Source organism: Hippoglossus hippoglossus, chromosome 16 (assembly GCF_009819705.1).
Source record: "Hippoglossus hippoglossus isolate fHipHip1 chromosome 16, fHipHip1.pri, whole genome shotgun sequence".
In the NCBI taxonomy this organism is placed as follows: domain Eukaryota; kingdom Metazoa; phylum Chordata; class Actinopteri; order Pleuronectiformes; family Pleuronectidae; genus Hippoglossus; species Hippoglossus hippoglossus.
The window spans coordinates 6,103,449-6,118,698 of NC_047166.1; the positions used below are offsets into that span (position 1 = coordinate 6,103,449).

A 15,250-nucleotide genomic window follows, 5' to 3' on the forward strand; every position below is an offset into this window, starting at 1 on the left:
CAACAAGGAACAACAACCACCGAATCCCCTTCTGGTTTTTCGGTAATGACACATTTGTTTAATCCATTCTACTTTCTTATTGAAAACATCTGGACAGAAGTGACTCATCTTGTGTATGTGTGTGTGTGTGTGTGTGTGTGTGTGTGTGTGTGTGTGTGTGTGTGTGTGTGTGTGTGTGTGTGTTTGGGTGTTTACTGCATGTTGAATCTGCCCCAGGTGAGTCCCAGGTTGAGACAACAATTTAAACAAGAAAACAACAAGTTAAAACAATCATATATGGAGACTTTAGTAAAACTTAAGAAGATTTATATTAAATAGAGTTTAATTCAAAGTGTCTGGTCATGGTGGCCTGTTGTCAGAACCTTGTCTTAGCACAATAGATTTGTAAATTATTTAACTACCAGTTGTTGAAACTTCAAAATCTATTTCTAATTGGCTATTTGTATTTTGGAAATCGTAGGAAACAGTGATTAAGGAGAGTATAGGTATAAGATTCAGGATATTTAAGCCTCTGATCATCACTTCTGACCTGTTACAGCTGTAAAACTACTAATTCTTCTAAATACTCTAAATTATGTCATAATTTCAATAATATGTAATCAAATATGTTTTAATGGTGATATTACAAAGCCTCCGAAGTCTTAGAATCTGTTATTTGTTTTATTTTGAGTACACACGATGCAAGGATCTGAAACAAGACAACATGTGCACATTAGATTTTAAAATTGGAAATAAATAATCTATCAGGATATCTACAACCCCTCAAATTGACCATGTAGAGCTACTGCCTTCCATCTTCTATCATCAGTATTAGTCTGGCTCTACAGGCAGATGTGTCTTTTACTGTTCAAGCTGTTGCTTTTCCCTCCTTGTACTTCCATATCCTGCCCTCACTGTTTGCCCTGTCAGTAGCTGTCTATCAGTGCACTTATATCTCAGTATACTGGGGCCATTAATTAAAAGACAACCTGTACAGCATCCATTTTAGAACATGAGTGAAGCGATTCAGTTGCTGCTTGATAATCATGTGGTTAGAGGAAACTAACATCGTCAGGAGATGAAACCTCCTCTTCACCCATTCATTCTGTGCAACAAACAAAACAATTAAATCAAGGAAAATGTCTGCAAGTCCTAAAAGAATCAGATGTGAGTCTTGTATGAACTTTATTGTGCATTACATCCAGAAATTGTCACACAAATAATCTATAAACTACCTCCACTCTCATCCTAGAATGAACCAGAGATCCTGCAGGACTATGAAAACATTAGTAATGCAACTGCACGTGCACCAACATCTCCAAATCTATTAGACGACCACACCAGTGAAGGTGAAGTGGAGCTGAACTTTCCACAGGTGAGATTCACAGCGAGGCCCCGACGTCAGACGACCAACAGAGACTCCAGCAGCTCACACGAAGATGAGAGTTAATACTCTGACGTCAGGATTTGACCCGAGATGTTCTCGTCCTGCTTTTTACAGCTACCTCGGGCCTGAGGAAGTTTATATTCACAAGAAGTCATCACAGAGAGTCTGAGGAGTTCATGTGTTCAGCAAAATAGGTCGTAACCGTAAATCTACAGTAATGTAAGCTGGTCAACAAACCTTATGCAGCTACAACAAAACCCTGCGTGTAGCCATTAGGAGTATTTTAAAACTAGTTAGCAAGAAGGCACAGAAGTTACATTACTGAGCTAAAATATAATATATAAATATTTGAAACTGTTAATTAAAGGTTTTGTGGAAAACAGTGAACATAGCAAAATGTGAGGGATAAACGGTTAAAATCCTTAATTTGCAACTTAAAATGTACATAATGTGAGTGTAAAATGATTGTATTAATAACTTTTTATATAATCTATATATATAAATGACATGCAGTTAGACAAGAAATGCTGAGAATCACTGCTGAATGTTTTTTTTGTGCTTTCCAGTGTTGTGAACTTAATCCAAACCCACACATCTGAAATGTAAATATCCTGTAGCTCAAATAAAATGAAATATGTTGGAACAAATGATGAACTTTAAAGTTTATTGAGATTATTGTTGGATTTGTGAACATGTCACAGCAAGAAAGGGTTTCTGAAGAATGCATGTACACACGAAACACATTGTGTCATGAAATGGACATTATCTTGTAATGCATTTCTATTAACGGACCATGTAAACCTTAGATTTACTTGAGTTAAGTAATAAGTAAAATAAAATCAAGTATATGACTATATCCTGAACTTAAACTCTTGAGTATCCAAAGTAAAGGTACAAATTCTGAGACATTAGGATATTATTAGATACGTTATTACATTTTCATACAGGTGCATCAATGAGTTAGTATTTTAGTTGCCATGGAGCCAGGCCCGTAGCCGGAGGGCAGTATCCCCCGATCTAAATATGCACATTTTAAGATGTTTGGAGCAGCTATTGGTTAACAGTAGCTTCAAAACCACATCAGTGGACAATAGCATAGATGACTTACCATTGTGTTTGAGTTTGCATCATTTTGTATTTAAACTGTAGAAACGTGTCAACTTAAAAGGTCTCCCTTTCCACGAGTCCGGTGGTGGTGGTGTCGCCGTGGTCTTGTCCTCCTTCTTCTTCTTCTTCCAAGGATGAAGAATCTGCAGAAGCATCACCCACTGGGTCGTAGTCTTCGTCACCATCGTCGTCTTCGTAGTCATCGTCGTCGGTTTTCACACCTCGGTGTGATGTTGATGCCCTCTGGGAGACTGAGTTCCTTGCTCTGGTTTTTGATGGCCCCTGCGAGACTGAGTCCTGGGGGAACATGCGGCTTCAGGCTTTTGACTGAACATGTGATACCGAAGTGTTGTCTCACAAAAAACCAGGTCCCAACACTAGTGTAGCGGTGCGGCTCCTGACGAAAGCAGTTATCTCTGTGCCTGGATGACAAATCAGTCGAGCAACTGGCCCGACAGCGAGGCGTGGAACCCCTGAGACTTAAAGGGCTGCGGACTTGTGCGCTGTCAGGGGAGGTTACCAAAGGGGAAGTGAAGCGGCGGCTGGCGGCGGCAGAACAGGACTTGGCCACGGTGTCGTCAAAGCTGGTGGAGATGGCCATGCCCAGACACGCCCGTTATGCCAGCCGCTCCTTCACCGCCATGCTGCAAGCTCTGAACGGCGCCATTGATGAAATGGCGGCCGATGCCATGAAGATCGTGGCTGCAGCTCTCGGGGAGGGGGAGTGAAATGCTTTTCTCTTTGTGCGATGTTTCCTGTTTACGTGTTGTTCACCTGCACTTTTATGTTTATTCAACTCTTCACAAACCCTTTTGATACGTTTTCACATTGTTAGATTAAGTTTTAAATAGAGACACTGTAAATACTATGTGAGCATAAATTCTCCAAATAAATATGTAGTACTGTAAACTGCTCTGTGCCGATTAACCAGACTTCACAACAAACAACGACAAAAAGAGGAAGTGGGAGGAAGTTAATCTGCGTGCAGATACTGTGAGAAGCTGTGAACGCTATCACTGTAATCTGAACACCTACAAGAAGCTGTTTTCTGGCTTGCATGATAAGGGATGCTAATACATTTTTTTGCATCCACTTTCCAAGTGTGGAAACTTCCTTTTTCTGTAAAGTCTCATTCTCGGAGTGAGGCTGTGTGTGACAGACTGATACAAGTGGGTCCTCTGAGGTAAGAACAAGCTTCTGTGGTTATTTATCTCCTCATGATGTTAATCTACTAGAGTAAAACATAGTGTTTCAGAAGTTTTATTTACAGTATATACACTGATTACAAACTGTATTTTTTGTGGATGAAACAAGATGATTTTTTTCTGAATAAAATTTGAATCCAGATCATTTAATAATAATAATAATAATAATAATAATAATAATAATAATAATTTAAAACCCTTTTTCTTCCATTCAGTTGAAATACTTTTTTCCAAATGAAAACTCAAACATCGGTTTCAGATGTCGTAGTTCCCTGAAGACTGAGATGAACCCAAAGAGCCAGATATGACTTTTTAAACAGTTTATTTCAGACTAAAAGGTTCAAAAATTTGACTTTAATAAAGACACTGTTATGTTTGCAGTCAAAGTATTTTATATGTGTTCTGGGGTTTCTTTGAATAAAAGTGATTTGAACAAGTAGCTAATGTCAAATAAAATTAAAAAAGAAAACAGAAAACAAACTATATTTTAGTTATTAAAAAAGAAACTGAACTCTGGGATTAACAAAAACACGTGGCCCAAATATTCCATTTAAAAATAATTACATTAATCTTCCTTTAATAAATGACAAATTCTGCGTAGATGTGAGATGACTTATGTGTTTTCAAACCACAAGTTCACAACCATCTTGATATGAGGAACAAAACAAAGACAACTCTAAATGTCAGAAAAAGAAATGGAAAGAGGAAGAAGGAAATTCTGACACAAGCTGAAAAAGAACTTTGATCACACGTTTTACAGTAAAAAGAGAAAGTTCTGTGATCTAATGATGTTTTTATCCACTTTTCAGTTTTTATTTGTTTCAGAAATCCAGTTGTAGTCCCACATGAGATGGAGGCTCAGACAGTCACGTGGTTGGTTTTTCTGGCCCTAATAAAACGTAAGGATTTTATTTCTCCACTTTGAAAACAATGTATTTTTTTTTATTAAAGATTAACTGACTTCTCCACTTGTGTTTTCACTGACAGATGTTTCTACAAGTCCCTTTAAACTAGAACCTGGTGAGCTGCCAGCTACTGAGGGATCCTGCTTTGAAATTAATTGCCAAGTCACAGAAGATGTTGATGATCGTGATGCAAACTGGTTTTGGATGAAAGATAGACGATGGGTCGAAAGTGATAAAGACTTTACATCCACTGTCATTTACAGCACAAACACCTTGACACATCCGGTCAGTCCTGACTTTGCAAACAGAGTGAAATACATCGGTTCTTCAAGTTGGAGGAATAGTTACTCTGCTGAGCCGAAGCCACTGTGCAGTATTTTGATCTGTGACCTGAGAAGAAGTGACAGCGGAAAGTATTCTTTGAAATTCGTAGGGGGGGACAGATGGTCATCTGAAGAAGTGACCCTCAACGTTGAAGGTATGTATAATAAAAATCTGAATATTAAAATACATTTCAGAATATACATAAAATTACAATTAGTGGACAAATGTGTCCTTCATGCCCCGAGCAACGCAATTTATTAATTAATAAGAAAACGTACATGAAAAATGAACATTTGAAAATACAGCAGTGATAAAAACGACAGAATCCATCTTTGAGATCATTTTAGTTGATGTGAATTTTGACTTTTTAGTTTGGTCCACTTCACTTTAGTCGATGGTGTAATGGCAGAATTTGCATTTGTGTAATGTGTATGTAGAAGAAAGTATGAACAAATGTTTTCTGTGACTTAACTACGGAAGTTGCAGAAGGAAGTGTTTATGGCCCCCACATGTGTGACTGAGCAATTGCTTCACTGCAGGGGTTTACTTAGTGTGTCTGATATAGATGGGTGAGGGGAACTCTGCATTGTATACAGGACTGGGGTCTTTTGATGTTGTAAATGAAGATAGAGGATCTCGGAGACAGATTGTCTCACACCAGAAGTCACACCAGGGGTCTGGGACGGAGATCTGAGACAGGAACTCTGCCCAACCTGGTCAGAGATCAAGAGGCTGAAGAATACCATTTGCTCCTCGCAGGGAGGGGCTTCTGATTGTATAAGTGAAGTGATTCTCCTATGCTCTGTGCTCATTCTATACACGTTACACTAGGTGGCTGTGTGGGGTGAGCCCACCTGCAGGTGTTAGAGTTGAACTTTCCGAGAGACAATGTTATGTGTGTATTATTATACAATAGAGTATCATTATTAAACAGAAATTGCCACCACAATGGTTTGAACTATTCTAGATCAGTTATGACTCTAGAGCAGTTTGGCGATAGCTTCACTCTACATAGTTTCCCAGTCAGGTCGGCTACAAAAATCATAAAAGAGTAAATAATCTAATAAAAACTAGACCTACGATAAATCAGTGAATGAAGTAAGATAAAAGTATGTTTTCAGCTCCTGACTCAGTCTGCTGTCTGTCCTCGTTCAGGCTGTTTCAGAGCCTCAGGGCTCTTGTTTCAAAAGCTTTGTCCCCAAACTTTGTCTTATTACAATAAATCGTAGCAGCTGGACTGATGAAGAGGAGTTTAGGAGCTTCAGGAGAGGAGCTCCCTTTACCACTGATTGTTGGATTTTTTGCTCTGCAGAACTTTTACATTTACAATAAACCTATGTCACACAGACTAGAGGGAAGAAAAACAATAAAATCATAATGTTCCTTCTTTAAAAAAAATTCTGCTTCCTCTCTACAGACCCGCTCACTGAACCTATACTGTCTATGAGGTCTGAGGTCACAGAAGGTCAGACCATCACCGTCAACTGCACTGTTGAAAGTTTCCCACCGTCAACTATCACCTTGGCGAGGACCTACCCATATCCTCAGTCTTTCATAATCACAGAAAATAAACTTAATTCACGACCCATCAACTCTCTCTCCCACACGTTTACTGTGACTTCAGCCAACGCTGGCTTGTACGTCTGCCGTGCCCAGAACAGTGAGGTATCAAAGGACAGCAAGAAGAAGTGGTTGGTGGTGAAATGTGAGTGTTTCAGCTGCGGCTTTTTTTTTCAACCAATCACATCAAACCAAATCTTCCTTTAAAAAATCTATCTATGAAAAAGTAGCTTTTCTCATGTACTTTTCTATTAACTATTACTTCTGACAGTTGAAACAATAGCACCTGAGAAATGAAAGACCTAAAGTAAATGTGTCTATTTGATTAAGAACTGTAGAGCTTAGAAAATATCAATAAACTACCAGACCCTATATGAAGTAATTTAATCTACAAATTATCAATAATAATGATCCAGTAATGTTACGTGGTGCCACTCTGCCACTTAATGAATACTCCTGATAAACTACTGTGCTGCTTATTTAAATTATGAATTCAGGGCCTGTACTTGTAATGGAGTATTTTTGTACTGTGATATTTCTACTTTTACTTAAATCTCTGTAATTCTTTCACCAGAGTAAAGTATCATTCTGTTGATATGAAGCCTTGTGACTTTGAGTTGTAAGTGTTCTTGTGATAGAATTCAACACCACAATAGTATAAATTGTGTTGAAATGCATTGTATTGTTTTCACAGGTTTGCATGTTATTGTGCTCCCTTTGATAAATTAGTCCACTACCTACAAATTAACCATGAATTCAACCCTGATGAAATAAAAAAACATATATTATGCAGGATCATTCTATATTATAAAGACCATTATATTGGACAGTGGTTAAATCTGACAGTTCTCTGTTTTCTATATTGTTGGTTACTGCAGACAGTCCCAACAATGTGACAGTTCAAGCCAATCCTGGTCTTGATGTGAAGGAAAATGTGTTGTTGACCCTGAAGGAAGAAAAACAATAAAATCATAATGTTCCTTCTTTAAAGAAGATTCTGCTTCCTCTCTACAGACCCGCCCACTGAACCTTTACTGTTTATGAGGTCTGAGGTCACAGAAGGTCAGACCATCACCGTCAACTGCACTGTTGAAAGTTTCCCACAGTCAACTCTCACCTTGATGAGGATCAACACAAATCATCAGTCTTTAAAAATCACAGAAAATAATCTTAATTCACGACCCATCAACTCTCTCTACCACAAGATTAATGTGACTTCAGCCGACGCTGGCTTGTACGTCTGTCGTGCCCAGAACAGTGAGGGCTCAAAGGACAGCAAGCAGAATGAGTTGGTGGTGAAATGTGAGTGTTTCAGCTGCGGCTTTTTTTTTCAACCAAACACATCAAACCAAAACTTCCTTTAAAGAAACTATCGATGCAGAAGTAAATTTTTCTCATGTATTTTTTCAGTGGTGCAATTATAAGTTTTCTTATCGTATAATTTGTGGTGTAATTTTGTAATTCAATGAATTCTTTTCACAGGTTTGCATGTTATTGTGCTCCCTAGTCCACTATCTCCAAACTTACCTGCACAATTATTTAAATAGCACTTCTCAAAACAATGTTACAAAGTGTTTCCCAAATAACAAAAATCACATCAAAATATGAATAATGTAAAAAAATATTATTACAAATGTGATGGAAATTCATCTTGAGATTTGAAATAATGAGATTCTCAGACTGGAGTTGCCTTTGAGTCTTTTTAATAGTAAGCTCTGCAGAGGTTACACAACAAGCACAGGTGCTCAAAGTGGAACTGCCCCAAAGTTCACAAAAGCCAGTACTTATACAAAGAGGCGTTTCATAAAACATAATATGAAAAAAAGACATGAAATCATCATCTGTGTCCATCTGCTGTGTCCGTCCGCTGTAGCAGTTGGAAGAAAACATCAGAGAATAAGGGCATACACCCTGTTTGTCAAGGTCACAGCAGTGAGACACAATAAGGGTTCCATCCTGTCAGGTAGACAGTATCACAGCAGTGAGACACCTGGTCAGTGGAATTTTCCATTACACAAATCTATCATAAAAGAATAAATAAAAGAATAAAAACTAGAACTACGTGAAATCAGAGAATGAAGTAAGATAAAAGTATTAGTTTTAGTTTTAAGCTAGTCAGGGTGTTTCAGAGCCTCAGGGTTCTTGTTTCTAAAGCTTTGTCCCCCAACTTTGTCTTAGTACAATAAATCGTAGCAGCTGAACTGATGAAGAGGAGTTTACGAGCTTCAGGAGAGGAGCTCCCTTTACCACTGATTGTTGGATTTTTTGCTCTGCAGAACTTTTACATTTACAAAAAACCTATGTAACACAGACTAGAGGGAAGAAAAACAATAAAATCATAATGTTCCTTCTTTAAAGAAGATTCTGCTTCCTCTCTACAGACCCGCCCACTGAACCTATACTGTCTATGAGTTCTGAGGTCACAGAAGGTCAGACCATCACCGTCAGCTGCACTGTTGAAAGTTTCCCACAGTCAACTCTCACCTTGATGAGGATCAACACAAATCCTCAGTCTTTAAAAATCATTGAAAATAATCTTTATTCACGACCCATCAACTCTCTCTACCACAATATTACTGTGACTTCAGCCGACGCTGGCTGGTACTTCTGCCGTGCCCAGAACAGTGAGGGCTCAAAGGACAGCAAGCAGCAGAAGTTGGTGGTGAAATGTGAGTGTTTCAGCTGCGGCTTTTTTTTTTTTTCAACCAAACAGATCAAAACAAATTTTTCCTATAAAAAATCTATTGAAGCAAAAGTAGCTTTTCTTGTGTATTTTTCTATTAACTATTACTTCTGACAGTTGAAACAAAAGCACCTGAGAAATGAATGACCTGTGATATAATTCAACACCAAAATAGTATAAATTGTGTTGAAATGCAATGTATTGTTTTCACAGGTTTGCATGTTATTGTGCTCCCTTTGATAAATTAGTCCACTACCTACAAATCTACCATGAATTCAACCCTGATGAAATATAAAAACACATATTATGCAGGGTCATTCTATATTATAAGACCATTATATTAGGAACAGTGGTTAAATCTGACAGTTCTCTGTTTTCTATATTTTTGGTCACTGCAGACAGTCCCAAACATGTGACAGTTCAAGCCAATCCTGGTCTTGATGTGAAGGAAAATGTGTTGTTGGCACTGAGGGAAGAAAAACAATAAAATCATAATGTTCCTTCTTTAAAGAAGATTCTGCTTCCTCTCTACAGACCCGCCCACTGAACCTATACTGACTATGAGGTCTGAGGTCACAGAAGGTCAGACCATCACCGTCACCTGCAGTGTTGAAAGTTTCCCACAGTCAACTCTCACCTTGATGAGGATCGACAAATATCATCAGTCTTTAAAAATCATTGAAAATAATCTTAATTCACGACCCATCAACTCTCTCTACCACAAGATTAATGTGACTTCAGCCGACGCTGGCTGGTACTTCTGCCGTGCCCAGAACAGTGAGGGCTCAAAGGACAGCGAGCAGAAGAAGTTGGTGGTGAAATGTGAGTGTTTCAGCTGCAGCTTTTTTTTTTAAACCAATCACATCAAACCAAATCTTCCTTTAAAGAAACTATCGATGCAGAAGTAAATTCTTCTTATGTATTTTTTCAGTGGTCCTGTTTTTTTAATTAATTATTACATCTGACAGTTGAAACAATAGCACCTGAGAAATGATTGACCTAAAGTACTTAAATCTCTGTAATTCTTCCACCAGAGTAAAGTATAATTCTATTAAATTGAAGCCTTGTGACTTTAAGCAGTTATAAGTTTTCTTATAGTATAATTTGTGGTGTAATTGTGTAATGCAATGAATTATTTTCACAGGTTTGCATGTTATTGTGCTCCCTAGTCCACTTTCTCCAAACTTACCTGCACAATTATTTAAATAGCACTTCTCAAAACAATGTTACAAAGTGCTTCCCAAATAACAAAAATCACATAAAAATATGAATAATGTAAAAAAATATTATTACAAATGTGATGGAAATTCATCTTGAGATTTGAAATAATGAGATTCTCAGACTGGAGTTGTCTTTGAGTCTTTTTAATAGTAAGCTCTGCAGAGGTTACACAACAAGCACGGGTGCTCAAAGTGGAACTGCCCCAAAGTTCACAAAAGCCAGTACTTATACAAAGAGGCGTTTCATAAAACATAATATAAAAAAAAGACATGAAATCATCATCTGTGTCCATCTGCTGTGTCCGTCCGCTGTAGCAGTTGGAAGAAAACATCAGAGAATAAGGGCATACACCCTGTTTGTCAAGGTCACAGCAGTGAGACACAATAAGGGTTCCATCCTGTCAGGTAGACAGTATCACAGCAGTGAGACACCTGGTCAGTGGAATTTTCCATTACACAAATCTGTCATAAAAGAATAAATAAAAGAATAAAAACTAGAACTACGTGAAATCAGAGAATGAAGTAAGATAAAAGTATTAGTCTTAGTTTTAAGCTAGTCAGGGTGTTTCAGAGCCTCAGGGTTCTTGTTTCTAAAGCTCTGTTCCCCAACTTTGTCTTAGTATAAAAGATTTGTATAGTATTTAACTACATTTCAAGTTGTTTATACTTCAAAATCTATTTCAGTAAATTCAACAAATCATTCAAAATAACGTTTAGCAAACCTGATAAAAATATTGAAGTTAAAAAAGGAACAGTAACCTAAAATCAGTGGCTGTAGTTTGTTTCAAAGAGAAATTGCTGAGAAAAAAATGTAAAGTTTCACCAGGTGAATCTAAAGCCAGTCTGTTTTATCCTCCCATTTAAAGTTTCACATTCTTCTCAGTCTGGCTTTAAAGAGCAGCAATAATGTCACTTCATTTGTTGTGTTATTCATGTTTGATCTTTGATGATGTTCAGAAAATGACGTTGTCTTTTCTCCTGAATTTCCCGGCTAGTTTCTCCAAAACACACAAACATCACGGAGTCGGCAGAGAAGCAGGAGCTTGACGGGAGGAGCTCCGTGATGCTGAGCTGCATCAGTCACAGCTTTCCCCCAGTCCAACACTACTCATGGTACAGGAAGAGTCAGGGCGAGGAAAAGGATGAACTTGTGTCCGAGCATCAAAACCACACAGTGTACTCAAACCAGCCAGGAGTCTACTACTGCGTCGCAGAAAATGAAGTAGATCAAAGTTTGTCTGATCCCGTCCATCTGTTTGAACGTGAGTGAATTTCAAGGCCTTATAACTGTGTGTTTTATTGCTCAGGAGACATGTGGGAGGTTTATATCAGACTAGTTTTCTGGTTGTCCGTCCATACGTCCTATGTCCTATGTCCTTCACACAAACACACAAGTAGAATCAAGGAGTAACTGATTTGATTTCGGTAGCCAAAGGTCAAAGGTCAAGCTCTATATGATGCTCCCTCTTTTAACCACAGGAAACTATCTGCACATCCTGAAGTTCCTCGTTCCTGCTCTGTTTGTCCTGATGATTATCATTTTAATCGTCGTAGTTTTAAGGTGAATGAATAATAAGTGCATTTGATTAAATAAATACATTTCAGAGATGGTCTGGCATGTGTAACCACATCATGTCCCTCTATGTTTTCAGATACAGGAGGAAGAAATCTGTTCAACAAGGAACAACAACCACCGAATCCCCTTCTGGTTTTTCGGTAATGACACATTTGTTTAAGCCGTTCTACTTCTTTAGTGAAAACATCCGGACAGAAGTGACTCATCTTGTGTGTGTGTGTGTGTGTGTGTGTGTGTTTGGGTGTTTACTGCACTTTGAATCTGCCCCAGGTGAGTCCCAGGTTGAGACAACACTTTAAACAAGAAAACAACAAGTTAAAACAATCATATATGGAGACTTTAGTAAAACTCAAGAAGATGTATTTTAAAAAGAGTTTAATTCAAAGTGTCGTAGGAAACAGTGATTAAGGAGAGTATAAGTATAAGATTCAGGATATTTAAGCCTCTGCTTCATCACTTCTGACCTGTTACAGCTGTAAAACTACTAATTCTTCTAAATACTCTAAATTATGTCATAATTTCAATCATATGTAATCAAATGTTTTAATGGTGATATTACAAAGCCTCCGAAGTCCCAGAATCTGTTATTTGTTTTATTTTGAGTACACATGATGCAAGGATCTGAAACAAGACAACAAGATGTCCACATTAGATTTAAAAATTGTAAATAAATAATCTGTCAGGATATCTACAACCCCTCAAATTGACCATGTAGAGCTACTGCCTTCCATCTTCTATCATCAGTATTAGTCTGGCTCTACAGGCAGATGTGTCTTTTACTGTTCAAGCTGTTGCTTTTCCCTCCTTGTACTTCCATATCCTGCCCTCACTGTTTGCCCTGTCAGTAGCTGTCTATCAGTGCACTTATATCTCAGTATACTGGGGCCAGTAATTAAAAGACAACCTGTACAGCATCCATTTTAGAGCATGAGTGAAGCGATTCAGTTGCTGCTTGATAATCATGTGGTTAGAGGAAACAAAAATCGTCAGGAGATGAAACCTCCTCTTCACCCATTTATTCTGTGCAACAAGAAACAATTAAATCAAGGAAAATGTCTGCAAGTTCTAAAAGAATCAGATGTGAGTCTTGTATGAACTTTATTGTGCATTACATCCAGAAATTCTCACACAAATAATTTATAAACTACCTCCGCTCTCATCCTAGAATGACCCAGAGAGCCTGCAGGACTATGATGACGTTAGTAATGCAACTGCACGTGCACCAACATCTCCAAATCTATTAGACGACCACACCAGTGAAGGTGAAGTGGAGCTGAACTTTCCACAGGTGAGATTCACAGCGAGGCCCTGACATCAGACGACCAACAGAGACTCCAGCAGCTCACACGAAGATGAGAGTTAATACTCTGACGTCAGGATTTGACCCGAGATGTTCTCGTCCTGCTTTTTACAGCTACCTCGGGCCTGAGGAAGTTTATATTCACAATAAGTCATCACAGAGAGTCTGAAGAGTTCATGTGTTAAGCAAAATAGGTCGTAACCGTAAATCTACAGTAATGTAAACTGGTCAACAAACCTTATGCAGCTACAACAAAACCCTGCGTGTTGCCATTAGGAGTATTTTAAAACTAGTTAGCAAGAAGGCACAGAAGTTACATTACTGAGCTAAAATATAATATATAAATATTTGAAACTGTTAATTAAAGGTTTTGCGGAAAACAGTGAATATAGCAAAATGTGAGGGATAAACGGTTAAAATCCTTAATTTGCAACTTAAAATGTAAATAATGTGTGTAAAATGATTGTATTAATAACTTTTTATATAATCTATATATATAAATGACATGCAGTTAGACAAGAAATGCTGAGAATCACTGCTGAATGTTTTTTTTGTGCTTTCCAGTGTTGTGAACTTAATCCAAACCCACACATCTGAAATGTAAATATCCTGTAGCTCAAATAAAATGAAATATGTTGGAACAAATGATGAACTTTAAAGTTTATTGACATTATTGTTGGATTTGTGAACATGTCACAGCGTGAAAGGGTTTCTGAAGAATGCATGTACACACGAAACGCATTGCATCATGAAATGGACATTATCTTGTGATGCATTTCTATTAACGGACCATGTAAACCTTAGATTTACTTGAGTTAAGTAATAAGTAAAATAAAATCAAGTATATGACTATATCCTGAACTTAAACTCTTGAGTATCCAAAGTAAAAGTACAAATTCTGAGACATTAGGATATTATTAGATACGTTATTACATTTTCATAAAGGTGCATCAATGAGTTAGTATTTTAGTTGCCATGGAGCCAGGCCCGTAGCCGGAGGGCAGTATCCCCCGATCTAAATATGCACATTTTAAGATGTTTGGAGCAGCTATTGGTTAACAGTAGCTTCAAAACCACGTCAGTGGACAATAGCATAAATGACTCACCATTGTGTTTGAGTTTGCATCATTTTGTATTTAAACTATAGAAACGTGTGAACTTAAAAGGTCTCCCTTTCCACGAGTCCGGTGGTGGTGGTGGTGGTGGTGTCGCCGTGGTCTTGTCCTCCTTCTTCTTCTTCTTCCTCCAAGGATGAAGAATCTGCAGAAGCATCACCCACTGGGTCGTAGTCTTCGTCACCATCGTCGTCTTCGTAGTCATCGTCGTCATCTTCGTCGCCGTCGTCTCTGTCCTCTCTGTCTGCTTCTCGGTCTGGCTCTTTCGCGTCCTCTTCGGGTTCAGAGGATGGTTGCTGGGAGAATAGCTGTTGGAGAACCTGTTCTCTGGTGAAACGCTCCTGACGTGACATCGTGCGATGGTCCGTGTCCTCCGTTATTTCTCTACTGCTGCAAAAAGTGAAGGGTGTGAACCCTGAAGCGAGAAGTGGCTTCAGCCGGGGAGGAGAACAGACATCTCCCCTGTACGTCACCGACTCCGGTCTGGAGGTCGAGCAGGAGACGTTAACACTACGTTACCTTGTATATTTACGAGAAGATGATCCACTCCACCTCCTACTCACTCACCCACCGCCCACATACACACATTTTTAAATAATACCGAGGTCCGGACCTGCATGGAGCTGATTACTTTACTTCAGATGAAGGTATTTGTCTGGGTCATGCTCTCCTGAACAACTAAAGACATGTGAAGGGTCATAAGTTGTAGAGAGGAAGTGTAATTAAAAAACAAGAAATGCACAGTTCTGGAGTATATTTACATGTTTACTTTCCACCACTAACAGTAGTGCTTAATGTAACGGGTGAGAAATCCCCGTCAAATATCTTAAAGGACTATGAGTTCAGGTCAGTGATGTGTAAATCTAAAGAAATATGTGTTCACTCTAAC

General features: G+C 38.3%; 1 protein-coding gene across 1 annotated transcript in view; it reads left to right on the forward strand.

Moving 5' to 3' along the window:
• LOC117777400 (hemicentin-1-like) overlaps window positions 1-15,250 on the forward strand; it is a 1,765,934-nt gene that overhangs the window by 901,619 nt on the left and 849,065 nt on the right. The window contains exons 31-33 of the mRNA XM_034612162.1: window positions 7,482-7,769; window positions 8,849-9,136; window positions 9,685-9,972. Of these exons, the coding sequence (XP_034468053.1) occupies window positions 7,482-7,769; window positions 8,849-9,136; window positions 9,685-9,972 (864 nt within the window). The remainder of the gene's footprint in view (window positions 1-7,481; window positions 7,770-8,848; window positions 9,137-9,684; window positions 9,973-15,250) is intronic.